Source organism: Pituophis catenifer, unplaced genomic scaffold (assembly GCF_029215685.1).
Source record: "Pituophis catenifer annectens isolate HBS135680 unplaced genomic scaffold, rPitCat1.0.hap2 SCAF_2, whole genome shotgun sequence".
In the NCBI taxonomy this organism is placed as follows: Eukaryota; Metazoa; Chordata; class Lepidosauria; order Squamata; family Colubridae; genus Pituophis; species Pituophis catenifer.
In genome coordinates this window covers 135,944,463-135,968,940 of record NW_027256882.1, presented here as the reverse complement: position 1 = coordinate 135,968,940, position 24,478 = coordinate 135,944,463, and the positions used below count along the sequence as shown (strand labels likewise).

The 24,478-nt window shown below is 39.4% G+C and overlaps 1 protein-coding gene across 5 annotated transcripts in view; it reads left to right on the top strand.

Moving 5' to 3' along the window:
* SPAG9 (sperm associated antigen 9) overlaps nt 1-24,478 on the top strand; it is a 115,616-nt gene that overhangs the window by 73,046 nt on the left and 18,092 nt on the right. For 4 of the 5 annotated variants that reach the window (XM_070937608.1, XM_070937606.1, XM_070937611.1 and 1 more), the window contains 10 exons: nt 1,805-1,900; nt 2,481-2,648; nt 4,100-4,271; nt 5,925-6,152; nt 8,183-8,378; nt 16,918-17,040; nt 19,069-19,149; nt 20,276-20,343; nt 20,973-21,121; nt 22,748-22,919. In XM_070937608.1, coding sequence (XP_070793709.1) covers nt 1,805-1,900; nt 2,481-2,648; nt 4,100-4,271; nt 5,925-6,152; nt 8,183-8,378; nt 16,918-17,040; nt 19,069-19,149; nt 20,276-20,343; nt 20,973-21,121; nt 22,748-22,919 — 1,453 coding nt within the window. The remainder of the gene's footprint in view (nt 1-1,804; nt 1,901-2,480; nt 2,649-4,099; nt 4,272-5,924; nt 6,153-8,182; nt 8,379-16,917; nt 17,041-19,068; nt 19,150-20,275; nt 20,344-20,972; nt 21,122-22,747; nt 22,920-24,478) is intronic. The other variant, XM_070937607.1, reaches the window with a different exon arrangement.

Here is a 24,478-nt window from a genome sequence, read left to right as displayed (position 1 = left end):
GAAATCTGCCCAGCAGCTTTGGGGAACAAGGCAGGTGCCACGATTTGCGGCTGGTCACCCATCTGGCTGCGCTGACTTCACTCCCCAGCAATGTGAGGAGCCGCCGCCGCCGCCTAACCCTCTCTGCGCCCAGGAGCCAAGCTGAGCTGAATGGGAGCCCCTAAAGGGAAACGTTCCTCCTTTCCAGCCATCGCTGCCCGGATTCCAAAATGCAAACCTCAAGAGTCGCGCTTCAGGTGGCAGCCAGTTCCCCTGCAATGTGCAGCGGGGAACTGGGAAGTGCTTTGGATTCGGGGAGGAGATTGTAGCGCTGCCGCCTAAAAGTGTTTTTCTGCACATTGCAGAGCCGCGCGCCCCCGTCCTCCTCCTCAGCAGACTCAACTTCTCTTTCCTCCTGGCCAGATCAGCCGCCTGAAACACGGTACACTTTTTTTTGTCTCTGCACACACCCCATTTTTGGAATCGGGAAGGGGATCATGCCGGCAGACCCGCGATCCCCTTCCCGATTCCAAACATGGGGTGTGTGCAGAGACAAAAAAAAGTGTACCGTGTTTCAGGCGGCTGATCTGGCCAGGAGGAAAGAGAAGTTGAGTCTGCTGAGGAGGAAGACGGGGGCGCGCGGCTCTGCAATGTGCAGAAAAACACTTTTAGGTAGCAGTGCTACAATCTCCTCCCTGAATCCAAAGCACTTCCCAGTTCTCTGCTGCACATTGCAGGGGAACTGGCTGCCACCTGAAGCGCGACTCTTGAGGTTTGCATTTTGGAATCCGGGCAGCGATGGCTGGAAAGGAGGAACGTTTCCGTTTAGGGACTCCCATTCAGTTCGGCTTGGCTCCTGGGCGCAGAGAGGGTTAGGCAGCGGCGGCGGCTCCTCACATTGCTGGGGAGTGAAGTCAGCGCGGCCAAAGGGGTGACCAGCTGCAAATCATGGCACCCGCCTTGTTCCCCAAAGCTGCTGGGCAGATTTCCCTCCCCACACCGTCCCAAAGAGGGAGGGTTGTTCCTCAGGCTGTGCCCCGACCCAGATCCCTGCTGCCTGAAACTGGCTGAAAATGGCCGAAGGGTGGGGGCCGGCAGGTGGGCTGGGCTGCATTCGGTGTATAAGACGCACCCAGATTTTCACCCCCTTTTTGGGAGTAAAAAGGTACGTCTTATACACCGAAAAATACGGTATACCTGAAGAATTTTCTAAAACGAGTCACATATTAATCTACCTTATATTACATGCTGCTGTTTGGGAGTATACAATAGTCTTCCCTCGTGGCTTTACCCAAGTCTCCAGTTGTGCCACTAAGGATGATAAGGGCTTCTTCTGGAAGTTACATCAGGCAGAAAGACATTGAAACTATTAGAGTAGTAAAGTAGAATTGCTGTTTTTAACATTGCTAAGGGATGGTTCATGAAATATATTTGTGGATTATATCAAGTATTTTCAGTAAATGCTACAGTTTGGTCACCTTATCTCAGTGTGAAGGCCTTTGGAAAAAGAGTACTGCAAGTCTTCTTTCATTTGCCAAGACTTAAATTAAACAGAGAGTGGGAATTGGTCACCGAGTTGTTTCTGCTTTTCTGAGATGGAAGCTTCCAAACGTAAGCTACAGTAATTGATCAGGAATGGACTTTCACATTTGTAGCAGAAAACTCTTCCTGGTTCAATCTCCTCTTCTTTGTGTTTCAAGGGTCTAATAGGAAGACATGCAGTCAGAATTCCTGTCTTCCTGGATAATAGAAAGAATTACTGTAACTCACTGTTGGCTTGCACCCTCATATCAAAATCAGTGTTACCTTTTCTTTCATTCTTTAGATTATAAATGGTGGTGCTCAGGGTGACAGCAGGATGAGGAATTTGCCTGTGCCTGTTTATCTGAGACCACTTGATGAAAAGGATACCTCCATGAAGGTAGATGAGTTTTTGTTTTCTTTGTCTCCTCTCATATACTGTAAACAAATGCCAAAATAGCTGGGAGATTGTTGGATTACTTGGGAGGGGTGAACTGATTTGTTATGTGTCAGGTGGGTATAGAAGTCCATTAAACACGTGCATGATCTGAGTTGGGATTGAGACAGCACACTGAAACATCATGACAGTATTGAACAGAAATAAGTATGGCAGGAAATCTCATATCAAATCAGTATTACATTTGCCTTTATTCCTTAGAGTATAAATGATTGGGGGGGGGGGAGATGGGAGGATGTACTTAGGGATATTGGGTATGCTATTTGAAAGTGGTCTCACTTGCCTGGCCCTTGTTTCTACCCTCAATGCCTGGTTATTGGATCCACGATGACCCTGGATTATAGCAATTGTTTCTAAATGTCAGGCTGGCTTGTAGTCAAGGTACATGATTCATGATCTTATGATGGATGAGGGTACTGATTATTAAATTCAGGAACAGGCTGTACTTAAAGCATTGTTATCTTATTGCATTTCATAAAGCTTAATTTGATAAAATGTTTATCAAGCTCTCTTGTCATTAAAGCTATGGTGTGCTGTAGGAGCAAATTTATCTGGAGGGAAGACACGGGATGGTGGTTCAGTAGTTGGTGCCAGTGTCTTCTACAATGATATTGCAGCTACAGACATGGACGGCGGCAAACCGAGAAGTGCGTCTCAAAATAGCTTGGATAGATTGGATCAAGAACTCAAGGTAATGCTAGAGGTAGATTCAAAAAGCAAATAAATTCTGCTTTGTGTTGTAGTTGACAATATTTTAGTTTATAGTCCTGAATTTGAAGTGGTTTGTGTAGGAGAAAAGGGATGCAGAGCTGGGGGGGGGGGGCACAGAGTTAAGTGCATCATCAGTTTGTAGATTCCCACAAGCACTCCAAGCCTAACCTCTCCTGAATTCCACTGGCCCTTATATGGCGTCGATTTAATGTTCAACTTTAGTTTGACCAGATTCTTGATATAGGCTTGAATAAATTTTCTATGCTACAGCCTTATGAATGGTCCTGATTCCTTGCCCCTGACAGTTAGCTTTACGTAGCAGGCAGTTGAATCATTATTTCAGAAAAGCTTGCTAGAAAAGAAGTTAAGAATAGGTGCATATTTTTCTCTCCCCCTATTTTTTTCCCTTTAATGACAAATAAAAACATATTTCCTTCCATTGGATTTATCGGGAGGAAAGTAATCAAAGTCATCACTTTGGTTAGTGTGAATTATAGTTGGAAGTATATCTGCGGATCGGTCTCTTTAACTCCCTTCTCCTGTCATTGAAGTTCTTATATGGGGAGAAATGAACTTGGGTCTCTCTGGTAGCTAGGAAATTGTTCCTTGTCAAATCCTCCTCTTTGAAAACTGGTCAGGGAGTGCAGAATACACTCATGCTTCCAGGCTTTTGCTCATTTTGGGTAACTAAGGAGTATTTCACACTCTCTGCAACTAAACACATTCAGCAACCACCTGACACATTTCAAAAGGGAACTAATTAATCTACTGTGGCATTTGCATCTCTCTTCTTTATTTGCAAGCTGCTGCAAACGATTTAAGAAGCACTTTCTGTGTTGCCTGCTAAGTTATTACAGGTAGTCCTTGGCTTACAACCATTTGTTTAGCGACCATTCAAAATTACAACAGCACAGAAAAAAAAAATTGTTCCTCTCCCTTATGTCTGTCACAGCATCCCCATGGTCACGTGATCAAAATTTGGCAACTGGCATGTATTTGTGATGATTGCAGGGTCTCGGGTTCATTCACTCATTAGAAATATGCAGCTACTCAAAATTGAAAGGAAAAAAGTGTTTCAGAGGGGAAGTAAGTACACTCAAGCACTTATTGTCACTGCCTTAAAGAAGTTGTACCTTTTCCTGGACTCACAGAGCTGGGGTGCAGTCTCAGGAAAGTACATATTTGAGGCGAGGATTATGGAAGTAGCAATACAGTAATGTTATTTATTTAAATTTATTGGGTGACCAACTCCAGTTATTGCATCTTATTAACACCTCCTTAATTCAGATGCATATTTCAAATATGTATCTGGCAACCAGGTGTTACTGCCCTATCATCATAAAACAGAGATTGTTATTGCACACTTTACAACACATCATGTGTGACACAATTATATATTTACATTGGTTGGTCTTGGTTTTCCCTATACAGGACCAGCAAAAAGAGCTCAGAAACCGAGAAGAACTATCAAGCCTTGTTTGGATCTGTACGAGTACCCATTCTGCTACAAAAGTTATCATTGTAGATGCTAACCAGCCAGGAAACATCCTAGACAGTTTCATTGTTTGCAATTCACATGTACTTTGTATAGCTAGTGTACCAGGTAAGAGACACAGTGTAACAATTGTTTTAAGTTAATAAGGATTCTTTTCCACTTGTTTTGACAAAGCTGGAGACCTGGCTTTGATTAAATTCAGCTAAAGAGTAGAGTCATTCTCAGACAACATTTGCAAATTAGCTATTAATCTTTCTTTTTTTTTTTTTTTTTTTTTTAAATTTGATTTTATTATAACATATAGTGATACAATCGGTACATTTTCGGTTCATTGGTGCAGTTATATACATATATACATCTACATACATTATTGCTTGTCTTTTGTTGATATTGTTCCTTGAAGCTAGATTTAATTTCAAACACTTAAAAATAATAGTGCTCAACTCCCTAAGACTAAATCTAATACTATTCATATAGATTTTGTTAATTAGTTAAAATTTAATCTCTATTACCTTCTTTATTTCTTTCCCCCATCCATTCGTACCACATGTCCCACACGCTATAAAATTCTGAATCTTCTCTGTCATTAATTTCTGAAGTCAATTTGTTCATTTCGGCGCACTCCAATATTTTTCCAATAACATGTTCTTGAGGTGGTATTTGTTTTTCTTTCCAATACTGGGCAAAGGAAATTCTAGCGGCTGTCAGAATATGTATAATTAAATACTTTTTCTTTTTTGCATATTCAGTTTTCAAAATTCCCAGGAGAAAAGCTTTTGGGTCAAAATCAAAATTTTCTTTTATTATTTCTCTAATAAGCTATTAATCTTTCTTTTGCATAGTTTTGACTGTTAGAAGTGCCTACATAATATATAACTAACTTGGTAAATTGCAAAAATCTTAGATGGCTAAATTCTGTTAGAGAAGCCAACAGTTTCTGTTGTGGCTCAGGAAAAATACATAAAATCTATTTGAAAAATCTTGAGATTTTATAAACACAAAATCTATTCTGAATACTGTATTTCTAAGACTTGAGTTCTGGTAAAAACAGCAAGTTATTTCTAAGAACCAATACCTGTATTTGGTACTTCATTTATTTATGCTACTTTATCTGGCAGGTGGAGTTTCATTCTGAGATAGGAGTACATATACATTGTTGACTTTTGTGATGGGAATAGGAGTAAAATTGTAAGCAGTTAGGAGTTTGTATGAATTGTGGAATTATAAGCAATGGCCTTTCAAAACCTATTAATTCAAATATTTTAATTTTCTTGAAACTTAAAATGGCTTTGAAGTAGCTGCATCAATCAACGTAGTTGATTGTAATCTATTTACATTGGTGATATGATTAAAATACATAGTGTCAAATTAATAATTAATTAAATAATAAAAATGCAGAAGTGTAGACAGTTTTGTACTCTCCTCGATCAGAGCATGTTATACCTCTGTTTCTTGATCTGTGTTGTTTGCCAGTACACTTTGAGGTTCAAATCAAGGTACTGTGTTGGTTGGAGTGTGGTTCTCTCTTTGGTAATTTTCGTGATTAGAGTATTCTGCTTGATAGTTTGTCTGGTATTAATCCCTGTTGGCTGCTGGAAAGGATGTGTTGTTTCTTAGCTTTGTTCTTCTTTCTTTTGGATGGCATGTAAATGTGGTTTTTGTCTCAGAGAGCACCTAGGACTTCACAGTTCAACCCTGAGCTGTTCCCTTCTGTTGGACAATAACAATAATCAGCCTGACAAGTGTAACATTTTCTTTCAGGGGCTCGAGAGACTGACTACCCTACAGGAGAAGAAGGATCACAGGAACCAGACTCTGGGGTAGTGGATAAGTCATCCTTGAGTGGCAGCATAAATAGCAATAGTTCAGCAGAAGCAGACAGTCTGTTAGGAGGAATCACAGTAGTTGGATGCACAGCTGAAGGCATTACAAGTTCTGCTGCTACCCACAGTGCCAATGCTGCTTCGCCTGAGATAAACAAACAGCCAGGTATAAAACCTTCTGTGAAGAAGAGGTTAACTCTCTTTTATGTTGGGTTACGCTCCTAACAACTTGTAGGTATATTGATGTAGTGTCCTCAGCAACAATATGGAAGTGGTTGCCATCATCCAGTATTTTAGTTTTGATTTCCCAATCAAACTGACAATGCTGCTAGTCAAGTAGGAGGTCTCTTCCTACTCAGCTTCTAAAACATAGTTTAGTGTAACTAAGAAAACAAATACATTATTATTTAGCATTATATTCATTCCACAAGACAATTTTATTTCTAACTGCCCCTGGGATTTCTAGCTGAAGATTTCCTGCATTTTCTTTTAGAAAATTCAGGAAAAGATACTGTTTTATAATATTCTAAGATCCATTTACATTAATATCACAACATATTAATCGTACAAACCAGTTACATTTTAGTCTACAATCAGAGGTTGGGGTGTAGAGGACAGTGTCATTTCCATATGTCCTCTTTACTTACTATTATATTAGATACAATTCTGATAAACAGGTAGTCCTCAACCTACGACCACAATTTGAGCCCAAAGTTTCTGTTGCTAAGTCAAACATTTGTTAAGCGAGTTTTGCCCCATTTTATGATCTTTCTTGCCATAGTTGTTAAATGAACCGGTGTAGTTGTTAAGTTAGTAACACAGTTGTTAAGTGAATCAGGCTTCCCCATTGACTTTGCTTGCCAGAAGGTCACAAAAAGTGATCACATGACCCTGGGACGCTGTAATAGTAATAAATATGAGCCAGTTGCCAAGTGTCTGAATTTTGAAATGTGACCATGGGGATGCTGCAATGGTTGCAAGTGTAAAAAGTCATTTTTTTCAGTGTCGTCGTAATTTTGAATGTTCCCTGAACGATCTGTTGTAGGTCAAAGACTACCTGTATACTGATGCTAATATAAGCATTTATTGTTATGTGCTTAAGCCTTAGGCTTGGTACTCCTGCAACAGTAAAAAGACAAACCAAAACTTTAATTCCTATTTTCAGTTAATCTTAACCTGGCTTTATACTGGAAGCTGTAGATAGGACTTTCTGTATTTCAGAAATTATGCTAATAATTCACTTCAGCGAATGTGGAAAAAGCAGTTCAACTTTGTGGGTGGGATAAAAACATTTCTCCATGCTTCTTTTAATATTTCAAGAAGTGTGTGACTGAATAGGACTTGAGTTTTATTGCAACACCCAAAGCTGCCATTAACTTAATAATTCTTTTCAGAAAAAAGCCTGGTTCCTAAATAATAGTTTAAAATTGTCTTATTTCCCAAAATAATTTTTTTAAAATTTAAAGTCAACAATAATCAATGGCTAGTTTTAACAATTTCTGATTTCTGGTTGGAAAGAGGGATGAAAGTGCGCATAAAAGTACTTTTACAAAATGCTAATCGTATTAAGCATTGCCTTCCAAAAAGCCTTTGTACTGAGGTAGTAGCTTGCCCTTTGTTTCTGGATGAATTATGTTAGGACTAATTATCAGTGTCTTTTAGTATGATTCAGCTTGGAAGGAAAAGTAGATTCTATTAATAAATAGCTGCCTTAAATATTTGCTTGAATAGAATAGGGTGTATAAATCAAATTAAAAAATAAGGGCAGTCACCAGTGAACTGGAAAATTAAAATAGGTTGTATATAATGATGAAATAATTCTATGTTCACTGCTAAATTCACAAAGAAGGCTACTTTCAATTGGGAAGAGTCTATAACCTCTTGGAGTAGATAGTGTCATATTTTTAATCCAATTCAGTTTATGGGTGCAAAATGTTCTGAGGGCAGGGATCGAGAATGTATATACTGATGTTATATAGAAGTAGATAAGATGGGAGAATTCCTCACTTATCTCCTCACTATCATGCTTCCTGTATCTTAATTTAAGTACAGCTTCTTAGTGGAGAAAACAGAAGGGAGTGTTTGAAGAAACTGCAAAGGAATTACTAATTAATATACTTAAAGTCGTGCATGCTTCATAACAGCAGGGAGCTGAATGATCATTCAAGTTCACCTATAATTGAAAAATTTACTCAGATGTTACAGCTGAAAATGATGCAGTAGATGAGCATATTCAGACAGCAGAGGAAGCAACTGAAGCAACAGAAGTCAGTGCTGGCTTGGGAGAAGAAGTAGCAGATATTGCACAAAGTGGCGTTTACACAGAGCATGTCTTCACAGATCCTTTGGGAGTCCAAGATACTGTGGAAGGTTCTCCAGCTTTCCAGTCTAGGTATGCTTATTTTCTACTAGCAATATGAAGCGATTGATGGAAATACTCATTGGATGGTTCTTCCCCATCCAATAAAATCTGGAAGAGTGGTCTGCCTTTGGATCTCTTCAAGAAAATGTCATCTGCATGAATTGGTGATGGGGCGAGTAGGGCAAACTTTCTCAATCTCAGTTCTTTGGAACTGGATTCCTGCTCCATTCCTTGATTAGACTCAGTGGTGGGATTCTGCCGGTTCTAGGCGGTTCGGCCGAACCGTTTGTTAAATTGCTGGCTCGCCCCACCCCTTGCCAATAAATAGTGGGGGCGGGGCGAGGGGCAGGCGAGCCAGTAATTTAACAAACAATTCAGTGTTTTTTTGCAATTTATTGGCTTCGCAGCACACCGAACCATTTGTTAAATTGCTGGCTTGCCTGCCCCTCGCCCTGCCCTGCCTCCCACCCGCGCGGCATCAGCCTACCCTGTCCAGGGCTGGGCAATTGTGGCTCTTTTACAACCTGTGGACTTCAACTCCCGCCTAGCCCATTCTGGGGAATTGTGGAGAATTCTGGGAGTTGAAGTCCACAAGTCTTAAAGCTGCCAAGGTGGGAGACATCTGCTATTACACTGTAGAATCCTTTCAAGCATGAAGATGGCCAAGTATCCTCCTTGAGAGACAACAGTTGAACATCAGGAGGGCTGTTAGAGGGCAGGGCTACATTTGGAAATTTTTGCATTTTTGCAGGTGGTGCAATACGATCTGGTGTCTGCAATGGAGAGCAAAATCCGGCTTCTTCTCTCCGCTGTAAGTGTGGCATCAGGATTCCACCTTGGTATATTTGCGGCACAAGGCAGCCCTCATCTCCTGCCGCTTGGGACTCGGAGCGGTAAACAGCGTCTGGTTAGGGGAGCACCTGGATTTTGCTCTCCATTGCTCTCTCGGCCCCCTGCAAGCTCTTGTCTCTTGAGGAGCACTCCCTGAAGTGGTGTGGGAAACTTTGGTTGGGTTTCTCAAGAATGAGAGCTTGCAGGGGGCCGAGAGAGCAATGGAGAGCAAAATCCGGCTGCTCCCCGAACCAGACGCTGTTTACCGCTCCGAGTCGGCAGGAAACAAGGGCTGCTTTGCGCTGCAAATATACCAAGGCGGAATCCTGACGCTGCACTTACAGCAGAGAGAAGAAGCTGGATTTTGCTCTCCATTGTAGACACCAGATCGGCCCCCTGCAAGAGAATGAGAGAGAGAAAGTGGGGGAGAGTGGGGGAGAGAGAGACAGAGAAAGAGGGGGGGGAGAGAGAAAGAGAATGAGAGAAAGAGGGGGAGAGAGAGAGAGAAAGAGGGGGAGAGAGAAGGGGCGGGAGAGAGAAAGAATGAGAGAAAGGGGGAGAGAAAGAGAAAGAGTGGGGGAGAGAAGGGGGAGAGAAAGAGAGAGGGGGAGAGGGAGAGAAAGGGGGAGAAAATGAGGGGGGGGAGAAAGAATGAGAGAAAGAGTGGGAGAGAGGGGGGAGAGAGAAAGAGAATGAGAGAAAGAGTGAGAGAGAGAGAAAGAGGGGGAGGAGAGAGAGAAAGAATTGGGGAGAGAGAAAGAGGGGGGAGAGTGCCTGAAGGATCCTATCTCGTCACTGGAAGTCCAGGTGCTTCAGCAAGCGGCGCGCTGGATTCGTATTAGTGGTCCGCGAAATTTAAAATTATGAACCTGGTGGTCCCTGAGGTCCAAAAGGTTGGGGACCCCTGCTCTGGAGGTTTTAAGTAGTTTAACTGTGCTTGCTTGCTTGCCATTACCAGAATTACAGAGTTGGAAGGGACCTTTGGAGGTCTTCTAGTCCAGACATCACCAACCTTGGCAACTTTCTCTGCCTGGGCCTATGCTTCCTGAGAGGCAGGGGGTCTCTCCGAATGGGACCCCCTCCCCAAAAGGCTGGCCCCAAAGCCCTAGTTCAGAGGTCTTCAAACTTGGCAGCTTTAAGACTTGTGGACTTCAACTCCCAGAATTCTCTAGCCAGCATAGCTGGCTGGGGAATTTTGGGAGTTGAAGTCTGCCAGGCTTAAAGTTGCCAAGGTTGGAGATCTCTGGACTAGAAGATAAATGATGGCATAAATGATGACCGGTCAAAAGTGCGAGGACCAGTCAGAAATGACTTTTTTCAGCCCTCTGAGTAGTCCCTATGTGCATATGGACTACTCAGAGGGCTGAAAAAGTTATTTTTGACCAGTCCTCGCACTATTGACCAGTCCTTGAACTTACGACTGTCCTCACATTTTATGTTTTGCACCCTATCTTGTCACCGTGGTGAAGAGAAATAGTGGTGAAATGACTGACACGGTTGTTAAGAATGCGGCAACAGGCATAAATGTGAGGATGGTCATAAATGCGAGGACTGGTCAAAAGTGCGAGGATCAGTCAGAAATGACTTTTTTCAGCCCTCTGAGTAGTCCCTATGCACATAGGCACGCCCACCCGGTCACATGACCAGCTAGCCACGCCCACCGGTCACATGACCAGCTAGCCACACCCCCAACTAAGCCACGCCCACAGAACAGGTTGTTAAAAAAAATTAATCCCACCACTGATTAGACTACATTCTTCTCTGTTAACTTTCAGAAAGTTATTCAACCCTGACTGTTCAAAGAATTTGGAGTGAAGCATTATTGGGAAAAAGGAGGCGCCCTGCTTTAGTATGCATTGATATCAGGGTGGATTTGATTTAAATCGAGTTGATTTAAATCACAATTTAAATCATGATTTAAATCACTAGTAAAAAGGCTTGATTTAAATCAACTCTATTTAAATCATAATTTTTAAAGAGCAACTGTCATCTCTGCTACTCCTTTGACCCACTGTTGACTCACCGATAGTCCCAGTGTTGCAGAATATACAGCCTCATGCTACATAACTAAGCTCCATTTCATGCTGAATAAACTAAATTATTTATGCATCTTAAATAGAAAACTACCTTACAATAGATTTTTACCCCAAAACTTTTTTATTAAAATAAATTTGATAAAAATAAAAAAAATCCAATTTAAATAAAAAAAATCCGATTTAAATAAAAAAAATTGATATTTTTGATTTTTTTTAAAAAAAATCATTGATTTTTATCCACCCTGATTGGTATATGTGTATTCCTTGGCATAAAGTTCACTGCACATGTAATGTGTTGCTTGGTTTTTTTGCCATTTTAATGTACTCTTTGCGATACTCTTATTGGAGAGGATTTTGTAAGCTGCTCCATTAATTACAGTGACATTTTAGCCTAAGTAAGTAAGGAAATAAGCAAATTATTCTGTGATTCACGTAGTTGCAGCACTCAGATTTTAAATGGCACAGGTAAGCATGGCATTAGTATATAAATAACTTCCAATATTTATTTAGGATACACACACACACACACACACACACACACACACACCCCATCTTAATAAATAATATTGTGCTGCTCACAATACAAAACAATAAAATAAATACAAATGAAATAATATAAAAATACCAAACACATATGAATTGGTTATTTGAATACTTCAGGCTTAACACATCATTTTGCAAAGAGAGAATCTTTGGCAGTCTTTACATGTTATTCAGAGTCAGAACAAAAGTAGCAAGTTGAAATACTTGCTTTATATGAATGGTCATGAATGTATTTATTTAAATTCCTTCTTCTTGCTGTCCATTTTTTATAATGTTATTCATGTACCAGGATCCCAGCCATTTTCTTTTCCTAACAAATTGGAATATGAAGTCATGATTTGTTTATGAGTTCTAATTCTTGTCTTATATTGGAATGGCAAGCAGAGATTTCAGTTAGCATGAGATAAGCCTTCCTAGTTCTGCTGTTTCTTCTGATGGGAAGAACCAGTAGAACCAATTGCATGGTGCATTTCAGCATGCTTGTTTTATTCCGTGGAGGAAGATATCTAGCTTGGGGTAGTCTTCTCTCTAACTTCGGTAGCCAAGACCATCTTTGTTCATGTCCTTAACTATAGAAAAGACAGCAATCCCCTTGGTACACAAGTTGTCACAGGAACCCCTCTTCTACTTTTATCTTAGTTCTATTCTTTCTGATCACTCCAGTGTCTCCAGAGAGGCCAACAACTTCCTTTTCCCCTTAGAGTATTCTGATGACACTGCGGCTGTGCTCTTCAAGTACCAGTTCTCCAAGGTCTAGATGGCTGATCTTCTCATTTACCCTATGATTTTTTGATAATAGCAGGAGAGACTTGAAATACCATACAGTGTCCTTTGGGATAATCGAGTCATCCTCAATTCCCATAGAAGATAAGACATCCGAGGATTCTTCCAGATTCTTCCTCTATCAGTGATTGATGGAGCCATGCTTCATCCAGAATTATGCCAGTGGATTAGGCCAGTAGTCATCTTAAAGGTTATTGTTTGCTTCCTAGAATGTCTACAGTCTATGTATGTTAATTTGACAAATGTTCCTTTTGTGTTTGGAGCAGGACAAAGAGGATTCGGTCCCTCTGCATCTTGGTTCCTCAGGTGCTTGTCTTTCTTCAGTCTGGACTGGATCAATGCCCGTAATTGAGCACATTAAAATGGAAATTCTCAATATTGTCACCAGTTTTTGCAGAAGCTAAAAGATGGTCTTTATCCACACACTCCCACATCAAGCTATTTCACATGCCTTTTATTGAAGTCTTCATGTATGTGCCAATTACTCTTATGAGAGTTACACCTGTTCTTAAAATCCCTGATCTGTGACACATTCAGACCATTTATACAGTGGCTCTGACTTGGAAAATGGTTTTCTTAAGATCTTTAAAATCTGCTATCTGAGTATATCCTGTTGGCATACAAAGAGAATTTATGCCCTAATGTCTGTTAAACTTTCTTCTGATAACTGGATCTTCATTTAGCATCTGCTCACTCATCTGAAAAAACAGTGGCAGAAGCTGGACATCTGCAATTATAACAACCAGGATGAAGAATCACTGTTCCTCAAAAATTTTCTTCTTTTTTCAGAAAGTTTCCTTAAATTGAAAGGGATTATTGACAGGGGTTACCATTTGTACCTACTCTGTCCTCCTTCTATGAAGTTCAGTTAGCCAGCAGAAATAATGGTCTGTGCCACACTGAACATAGCCATGTCAGCTACTCTAGTAATCATCTTCTGAACAATATAAAATGATCATGTGGTTCTCAGTTTCTTTTTTGTAAGAAGCCAGTAAGTTATTGTAGAGATGATCACTGATGCTTCCTTTAGCAAAAGGATCCCACTGCAGGTGGTGTTTTAGTTGAAAATGTTCCACAACTAGCTCCTACTGCATTGGGAGCTCTGTAGGAAGTTCCAACTATGGATACCATCTTCTGCTTTAGGAAAATATGGTGCTATACTTCTGAGATAATCCTTTTTCCACAGTGGGTGCAGAGTATCTGATCCTCACTCAGTAAACTATTTCTTCTGACACACTCTGCTAGAGAGAAGTTCCCTGAGGATGGGCTCCAGCATGAGTCTGAAAGCTCGGAAGGGATAAGTCTCTGGTCCCAGTGACCGACCCAGATTGGATCCTGCAAGATTATCCTGGGACATATATATTCGCATTCATTCAATATTTCTTCTGTTGTATGTGGTCTTTTCTCTGTACAAGTTTCTATCTCTGCTAGCTGGTTCTAAACATATGTTGCAAAGTTGCTCTTTTGCCCTACCTAAGAATATGAGAGGAAATTGACTATCTATTGGAGAGGCATGGATGAGTAAGCCAATTACTGACCTTTCCACCCACTTTTTAAAAAATCTTTTGTGGCATGTCCAGTTCAAATATTTTAGGAATTCAGGTTCAGTGTTTCATGCTTAAAGAGTCTTAAAGTAATCCGTATCCAAAGAAAAGCTGGTCAGCCAAAATTTCCATTTCTATAATGGTGCATTAAGTAAAATGATGTGCTGATCTTTTTTAATGAAAATATTCTGATATTATTAAATTAACAGAAATCCTACAGTGAAAAATTCATATATATCTTCATATTTAATATGGCATAACATTGAGACAAATTTGTTCCACAGGGCCAGGGCTACCACTGAGAATGCCCTGGTCCTAGTAGTTTTCAGTTAAGCTAGGCCTCCACCCGGTGAGATGCTATGTGCGGAAGAAGACTTCTGATCAAAGATCATTGATTGATTATGTGTCATCTAGTTACTATCAGTTTTTAGCAACTTCATAGATAGATTTTATGATGATCTGTCCCTAACTTGTTCTTCCGGGTCTTCCGGGTCTTCCAATGGTTACTGTCTTACTGTTTCACTTACTTGTCACTGTAATTAAGTCTATCCACCATGCTGCTAGCTGTCGTCTTCTCTTTCCTTCCGTCTTTTCCAGCATTCAAGTTAGGTCTTCACATAATATCCCCAAACAAAGACCATAGCTTCCCGAAAACTGCATATGAGGAAAGCCATTTCAAATAAGCAGAGCCCAAGCTCTTTATTTATTTATTTATTTATTTATTTATTTATTTATTTATTTATTTATTTATATGTAATAATAAGGACTGTGAATTTAACTCAGCTGTCTAATGGGAGCCAGAGTACTTTGGCTAGAATTGGTGTGTTAAGCTTTGGATAGAAGCCTGGCTGTTGTTTTCTTCTTATCCCACATTGAATATGCTACAATAATCTGAGTAAGAGGTGGTCAGTTCTAACCGGTTTTGGTCTCCCAGAAAGGACATAATTAGTGTATCACTTGCAGCTGGAAATACGCACTCATTATCATTGGCTGGCTTTTAATATATGTTTTAGTGATTTTATAAACCCAATAAATAAGGGTAGAAATAAAATGCAAAACTTGTGAATGTAGATTGAGCAATTCAAACAAAACTAAATAAAAGTCTAAATTAAAAAACTTGATGAGCTGACATGGTTTAAAAAAAAATTAAAAATAGCTATATAAAACATGCCTTTTTCTAATAGTACTAAAATACTAATTACATCTTTATACAAATAGATGCATACTTTTAAACAACAAATTGCTACAAATTTATCAACAAATTAAATCTTGATCCTGTAGAATGATATTTTCCAATACTGTAAAATACTTAGGAGATACATAGTTTAACAATACATTAATTATTTTAAGCATTACCATCCTCCCAAGGACCTGGTTCATCATGGTAATAATATCTAGGAAAAGGAGACTGCCATTGGATATGACCAATAGCAATAGCACTTATATACCGCTTCACAGTGCTTTACAGTCCTCGCTAAGCGGTTTACAGAGTCAGCATATTTTCCCCAACAATCTGGGTCCTCACCAAAGCTTATTCATTAATGTACCTTCAAAGTTACATTTCCATTATGGGACAGACAATAACCATTCTTTTTTAAACATGCGTTGGAAAGTTTTAAAATCAGACGAAAGTTATTTAATAGTTCTAAAAACCTGGCACCATTGATTTGTAATATGGGAAATTTCAATTCTGTATTCCAAATTGTGCTGAGCTGAGTTGTACAATAGAGGGACAAAGAGCACCCCAAGGAGTGGGGAAAAACAACTCCATGAAGAACAGGAAGAGTCCTTTCTTTCTGATGGAGAACCCTAACCCAGTCCCAGACCCTTGGGTTTTCTGGATGCAGCTTAGCCAGGCTGCAGTTCAGTCCAAGCAGAAATGAACACAGGAGTTTCAGTAGACTTGCCTATTCTCTATGTAAAAATGGCACCTAGTCACTCACTAGAGGTGATTACTTCCACCATGTTCATACAGATGTAGAACACCAAGGGGTGGGGGGGGGGGGAAGAAGGCTATTTAGCGACTTCCTCAGTACCATGACTGAAACCTGTTTTTGGAACTGGGCTACTAATTTCCAGCCCTCTAAGATACTACGATTAATGGTGTTAAAAAAAAGAAAAAGATCAAGGAGCACATGTAAGGATATATTTTTCTTGTTATGCTCCCTCAATAGATTGTTTTGTCAGAACAACCAGTGTTATTCCTGCACTATAGCCCAGCTCAAAGATCTTAGGATAGTCAGAAAAACATACTGTTTTTGGATTGTCCTTGCCCCCTGCATAATGTGTATCCATTGCAATAACTTCCTCTTTTGTAGGATGTTGAATAATTGGTAGTTTGGGAAGGGGGGCATTTTGAACTAGGAAAATAGCAAACTGGAGTTCACTTCCTAGTATCTCCATTCTACACTAGAGATTGCATTTTTTCAGAAAGATGATGAAATAGATATAAACTGTTGGTGACAGTTCTGTGATTTTAGGATTGAAAGCTGTATTTGATTTGTTGTCAACTGCTAGTGTCTCTTAAGCATAGTCCCTTTATCAAATTTTGTTGTTGGCTAATGTAGCTGTTTTGTGATGATAGGGAAAAAACGGTAAGATCCCATTTTAAAAACATATTCATGCTGTAGATTAAGTTTCTGAAATGAGAATTTTCAGAGAAACTGTTAAAATATTACATCAGATGGTAGTTATAAGAATTCTTATAACTCTCCATAGAGTTAATAACCTCAAAACACAAACACTTGACTTAATATGTTGTAGAATTGTTTTAGATTCTGGGAGTCTTTTTTTCATGCTTTTTATCTTTTTGACTTTTTCTTCTCTTTTCAGCAGTGAGTCTGAGTTGTTTAAAGATGTTGCTGAATTACCAAATGAGCAGGATCTTGTGAGGGAAGAAGCGCAAAAAATGAGTAGCCTTTTACCTACTATGTGGCTGGGAGCACAGAACGGATGGTAAGCCTTTTTTTGTATTTTTGTTTTTATTTATTTATTAATTAAATTTGTATACCGCCCTACTCCCGAAGGACTCAGGGCGGTGAACAGCCATAAAATAAAACATATAGATACAAAATTTAAAATAGAGATAAAACAAATTAAATAAATTTGGCTGAACCATTTTAAAACCCCAATAATTTAAACCAAATTTAAAATTCCCATTTAAAATAGGAAAATTTAGGTCAGGCCAGCTTGATGAAATAGGAACGTCTTAAGCGCGCGACGGAAGGTACGCAGATCTGGGATCCTCCGTATCTCCGGGGGGAGCTCGTTCCAGATAGTAGGTGCCCCCACAGAGAAGGCTCTCCCGCTGGGGGCCGCCAGTCGACATTGTTTGGCCAACGGCACCCGGAGGAGCCCCTCTCTATGGGAGCGTACTGGTCGGTGGGAGGCTATTGGTGGTAGCAGGCGGTCCCGCAAATAACCAGGTCCTAAGCCATGGAGCGCTCTGAAGGTGATAACCAAAACCTTGAAGCGCACTCGGAAGACCACTGGGAGCCAGTGCAGCTCGCGCAGGAGAGGCGTTACATGGGAGCGCCACGTCGCTCCCATCACCACCCGCGCGGCCGCACTCTGCGCCAGTTGGAGCCTCCGAGTGCTCCTCAAGGGGAGCCCCATGTAGAGAGCGTTACAATAGTCCAGACGGGAGGTGACAAGGGCATGAGTGACCATGCGTAATGAGTCCTGATCCAGAAAGGGACGCAACTGGCGGATCAGGCAAACCTGATGAAAAATCCTCCCGGTCACAGCCGTCAAGTGCTCTTCTAAAGACAGCCGTGAATCCAGGAGGACACCCAAGTTGCGAGCCCTTTCTGTGGGCTTAGTTAGTTTCCGTGTTAATAGTTATGTTTTTGGCATTAGAATACTAAAGGTTGGTGTTTTGTAGAGTTGTTTGAAATTGGTGACTCTGGACAATTTGGGAAGCTCAAAACAGTTTTCTCTCTCAGACAAGGTTGGAATGGTATCAAACCAGATGTTTTGACCTTAGACACTTTTTATATTTGAAGTTTTGTACCATTGCTCAATACCTATTTTTGACTATTTGTTACAAATTCCAGATGAGATTTTCAGTTAATGGATACTAATTGGAGCTTATCCCTAGTCATTCATTGGGCTGCTTATGATGTGAGACTCAGCTAATTAAAGCTGATGCCTGGAAATAAGATTTAGATAAGTGTTACTATTTATGCTGTGGTTCTTTTTGAGGGAAAAAAAGAAAACATAGGATATCCTGGTGCACTGATGTGAAGGCAGAAGGAGAAAGGCAGTCAGAAGAAAGCTATCATCCTGTCATCAACTAGGAAACTTACAAGTCATGTATACTGTATTTCAGTGATAGATTGTTGTTCATCCCAAGCCCTTCCCTGTTTTTTGCTCAGAACAGAGTTAGCTTCTTCCTCTCCTTTAACACATAAACTTTAACAATTTTCCACTTTGTAAAATAAATATGTCTTGCTTTCTTATTTCCTTTGCTTCTGAGTCATGGCTGGAAAAAGTGTGTCTGAGGAAATATGAATTCCAGATCTAAAAAGAAAAAAGAACACTGCAGTCTTTCCTGATTAGGGACTAAACCAATTGTATTGGACAGAATAGGGACACACATATACAGTATGCAATCTGGTTGAACTATGGATTAGGTAGAAGGTGCTCCTGTTATGTTCATCACTGCTTTGGTTGTATTGAATTAATACGTATCATCAGCAAAATGGAAGCTTAGACAAACCTACCCCTGAATACCCAAGACAACTAGAGATTCCATATTTGAACCATGCTGGCTAGGGAATTCTGGGAGTTAAGGTCCACATGTCTTAAAGTTGCCAAAGTTGAGAAACATTTCTGTAGATAAGTAATGTTTAAGTCAACTTACAGCCTGTCTTCTACTATTGTAATTTTTTAAAACTACCACTAAGTGATATTGCTGTTCTTCAATGTTAACATGGGTGTCACATATTGAATTTCTAACTTATTTTAATTTTATTGTTGCAGTTTATATGTTCATTCTTCAGTGGCTCAGTGGAGAAAATGTGTTCATGCAATTAAACTTAAAGATTCAATACTCAGTATAGTGTAAGTAGTTACAAATTAATTTGCACTTCCCTAATTTAAAATTAATTCATGTGGAGTGAAAATTACTTTTAGAATATGCATTTTTGTTTAACTGCTTACATTTTTATTTTTGAGAAAATGAATATTGAGGTGGTAATAAATGACAAAGAGGTGTGCTTTTGATCATGAATATATTAATAAGGATCAATCGTAGATATATTTAATTGTTGGGAGAGGATGCCTATTCAAAAATGTTTAAAAAATGCTCAGCCACATTTTCTGATATGATGATGTGAGAGATTAAATGTTCCCTGTATGCTGAGTGATCCTACACTGCATATAGACATTTTAGGTTTATTTAAGTCTTCTTCCTGGTTGAGCAAGTGTTCTATTGTAAAAGCTATATAATTTCAGGATGAGACTGAAATTCATATAAATGAATTATGGGCACTTTTTATGTACACAACAAGCTTGCATGTATTTAATTCATTGCTTTATCTTGTCCCTAAGGTTTGCCCCTTCTATCAATATTAGTTTACTGCCAAAGTTCCCCACCGTTTATTTATTTGTTAAATGTCTATGCCACTTATCTCACTAATACAGCAACTCTGGGCAGCTTACAATATAATAAAAAAATTACAAAGTGCTAAAAAGCAATTAAAATTAGAATAAAAAGATTAAAAGTTAAAACCCAAGATGATGAGTAGCCTGGGGGTGAGAATCATCTCTATCTTGTCAACCACTCCCAAAGTAACAGCCCCTTATTGGAGCTTCAGGCCCTTATGGGAGGCCAACAGGATAAAATGTAGAACATGAAAACTTTTCAATACATTCTCCTTTTTAATTATTGGATTAAAGTTTTCATATGTTTGATCAATAAAAATACTTCAAAAACTGAAGGCCCTTTGAGTACATTTGACTCAGTATGTTAGCTAATTGTTGATGTGATTTTTATAGAGAGACTCCTTCCCCAATACTCGTATGTCTTTTACAGATGGCCTGCCTTATGGATTCCTACAGCATAGGGTTTAAGGGAGAAGAAGCTTGACTGTATCTGAGTGTGTAAATGCAAGTTGAATAGAATCAATAAACAGTTTACTGCTGTTAACTGTAGTAAATATAACTTCTACCCCTTTCTTTTATTTAGACATGTAAAAGGAATAGTACTAGTTGCACTAGCCGATGGAACCTTAGCAATATTTCATAGAGGAGTTGGTAAGTGCTTTATTCCAATATATTAGACTATCATGTATTTTACACTATTAATCTGATTCTGAAAGATGTATGCATTAGAAACCTTGTGTATTTTCAGAGATGATCTGTTTGATTTGTAATTTGAAGTACTATTACCAATAATGTTTCACTCAGTGCTTCATTCATTGCATATTTATTTATGAATACAATTTATAAAGCAATTCAGTCATGGTGGCTCTAAGTGGTATATAAAAACAATAGTTACCAATGTCCCATGCAATAAAACACAAAACAAATGCAGTTTAAAAAATTATAATTGATGTAACATTCTTGAAACTGGGTGTTCTATATAGCTCCAATTTCCAAAGTCTTCCAAAAGAACAATATTTTTAAATGAGTCTTATGGCATCTGGAAAGCCATGAGAATGGGAACTAACTTTAAAGTATGTGTGTGTGTTCTTTGGGGGGGAGGTGGGGGAAGAGATATAATGTAACTGTTGCCATCATCTAATTCATCAATTATGTGATTTTAAAATACAGTTGCATCTAAAAGTATTAAAAATTAGAAGTATGTGAGTATATAATACATATTCACATACATTTTTGTAAATTAGTTTTTCTGACTTCCTTAACTATTTCTTTCTTTGTAGATGGACAATGGGATTTGACAAATTACCATCTCTTAGATCTTGGCCGGCCTCATCATTCAATCCGATGTATGACTGTGGTGCACGATAAAGTCTGGTGTGGGTACAGAAATAAAATTTATGTGGTTCAGCCAAAAGCAATGAAAATAGAGGCAAGTGAAAACAATTTTTTTCCTCAGACTGGATTGATTGTTGTTCTCTTTGCTACTTAAGTCAGAGAACCAGGAAAAACACTGCCAGCCAGTATAAACAGCCATTATATTGCTTGAATCTAAGGGCCCCAATTAACCTCTTGAATAATTATGCAGCTTATTCAGTAAAGGTCTTTTAGTGTGAAAAGTGTTCCTCCTTCAGTGTTTACAATGGCTTGTGTACTGTTCCAGGTATAGCAGAGATTCTTTCTCTATATTTGCTCCTTAAATTTTAGTACATCCCTTTCCATAGACCACATACCTTCAGTTTTATTACTGCTTAATATCCAGAAGCCTTCTACTCACTTAAAACAATTTTAAATAAACTTCTGCTTGGAGCAGATTTTTTAATATTCCTTTTTGAAGCCCATTTCTGGAACCTTTGGCACAGTATGATAGTGCCTGGTTTGTAATGAGACAAAACATAAAGGTATGAAATGAAAACAACCGATTAACATTTCCTTATTTATACTTTGTTTCTTGCTTCTTTTTTCCTCCAATATCAAATGACAATTTTTTTTCATTTAAAAAAAGTAGAGATCTGGTTTCTCCTCTATTTTTCAGTGTCTTCCACATTGATATACGTATGTTGCCCATAGTCACAACTTTAGGTCTGTCTTGAGGAGTAATAAACACAGAATAGTGATCCAGTAGTGATATTGAAACTGGAAAGATACGTTAGATCCTGATTATTATCCTGCTGCTTTAAGGATAGCAAAGCTCCATTGCTCCTTCCTGTAACAGTCAGCTTTACCTGTTCTAAGCCCTTTGATCTTATCATGATGAGGAGGAGAGAGGAGACACCAAATCTCAAAGGTGCTTTTTCAAGTTGCAACTGGACTTTCTGGTTTTTCTTTGAAGACATTTCGCGTCTCATCCAAGAAGTTTCTTCAGCTCTGACTGGATGATGGGGAATGGAAGGATTATATTCCTTGCAAACAGCTGGTCATGTGCATTCTTTTTAGAGAGTCGTTGAGGCCACTTGGAGATTTATCTGTGTCCTCAAGTAAGTTGTTGAGGCCACCTCCAAGTGGCCTCAATGACTCCCTAAAAGAATGCAAAAGATCAGCTGTCTGCAAGGAATATAAATCCTTCCATTCCTCGCCATCCAGTCAGAGCTGAAGAAGTTTCTTGGATGAAAAATGAAACATCTTCAAAGAAAAACAAGAAAGTCCAGTTACCACTTGAAAAAGCACCTTTGGGACAACCATGACCTGGATGACTGAGAATCTCCATAGACGAGAGCACCAAATGAGAACTAACATAGAAAAGGGGAAGTTTAAAAGGAAATGAGTATATACAGTATAGAGAAAATATCACTGAAGGCCAAACATATGGAACAAAATGAGACATTAGCATGAGCATTTTAAAAATAGCATTTTCAGAACTCAGAAGATAACTAACAATAGATACTAATCAAGGGATGAGAAGACTTGCATTGAAAATCTTTTCACAATATAAAGAGAGAGAGAAAAAATTATGTGTTCATGTGTTATTATTTAATGAAGAGTGTATTTTAAAGGGCAAATAGGAGTGTGGATAATTTTTTTTGTTAAAAAGTGCAACTGAGCCATAATTTTCTCTTAGAAATCATTTGATGCCCACCCAAGGAAGGAGAGCCAAGTGAGACAGCTGGCATGGGTGGGAGATGGAGTGTGGGTGTCCATTCGTTTAGATTCAACCCTCCGGCTTTACCATGCGCACACTTACCAGCACCTACAAGATGTTGACATTGAGCCTTACGTAAGCAAAATGCTAGGTAAGTCCCATGCCTTGGAGGGGAGGTTGTTTTTGTTTTGGATGAAGTAAATTCCTTGCGTAGATAATGTTTTAAATTTTTTAAGAATACTAGGCAGGATACTGACAACAGCATCATTTCTCAAGAAGTAAAAGAAAACGTTATCTTTTTAAGATGAAGAAATCTCTAATTGAAAAAATAGAGAAAAGGGAAACTTGGACATTTACCTTGGAAAAGGATATATATATATACATATATGTAGGTCTTTGGTTATTCGGGTCTTCTCCCACGTAAAATTGGAAGTGTTTTGGCGACGTTTCGACGAAGTCTCATTCGTCATCTTCAGGCTGGTGTTCTCGGCTTCGTGCTTCCAGGAGGAAGGAACCCCACTTAGACCCATAGTCAGCTCCATAGGCTCACCTCTACAAAACCTAGCCAAATTTCTCGCCAAACAACTACAGCCCTATGCAGAATCCATCACCTCATACGTAAAAAACTCATTCCAGTTCATAGACATCATAAAGCAACAAAACTTACAGCCCAGTGACCTACTCGTGAGCTTTGATGTCATATCCCTCTTCACCCAAGTACCAATCAAAGAAGCCTTGACAGTTATCCAAAACAAATATAACCCCCCCAAGCACATCTTAGATCTGACCAACCACTGCCTATCCAACACATACTTCATCTATAATGGACAGAAATACAAACAAACAGAAGGAGCACCCATGGGATCACCCCTCTCACCTGTCATTGCCAACCTCTATATGGAATACTTTGAAACCCAAGCTCTAGAAAAATCCGATCACAAACCCAAACTCTGGCTCAGATATGTGGACGACACCTTCATAATCTGGCCACATGGGAAAGAAAAACTGGACAACTTCCTCACACACCTCAACAGCCTACACCCCAAAATACAGTTCACCATGGAAACAGAAGTGAACAACCAACTTCCCTTCCTGGATGTCTTAGTCTACAGAAAATCCAATGGCTCCCTAGGACACACTATATACCAGAAGAAAACACACACAAACCGCTATCTGCACGCACTCTCACATCACCACCCTGCCCAGATCAACTCTGTAGCCAAGACACTCATTTCCAGAACAAAACGCTTAGCTGACGAACAACACCTAAAAACCGAACTACACACCCTCACTAACGTACTCACATCCAATGGATTCCAAAGAAATAAGATCACCAACCTAATCCAAAAAGAAACCCCCACTAAAATCCAAGACAGAGAACAAGAAAACGGCAAGGCCCTCCTCCCATACATAAAAGGCACCACAGACAGAATAAGCAAAATCCTCCACAAGCATAACATCAAGACAGCATTCTGCACAAACCGAAAAATATCCACCATCCTAAGGAACCCCAAAGACAAAATTGAGTTAGAAAATCAAGGAGTATATGAAATCCCATGCACCGCCTGCCCCACCACATACATCGGACAAACCAACAGACGAATAAGTGCACGCATAGAAGAACACAAGAACTCAGTCAGAAAAGAGGAACCAACTTCTTCCCTGGTCCAACACCTTAAAGCCACAGGACATGATATTGACTTTAAAAAG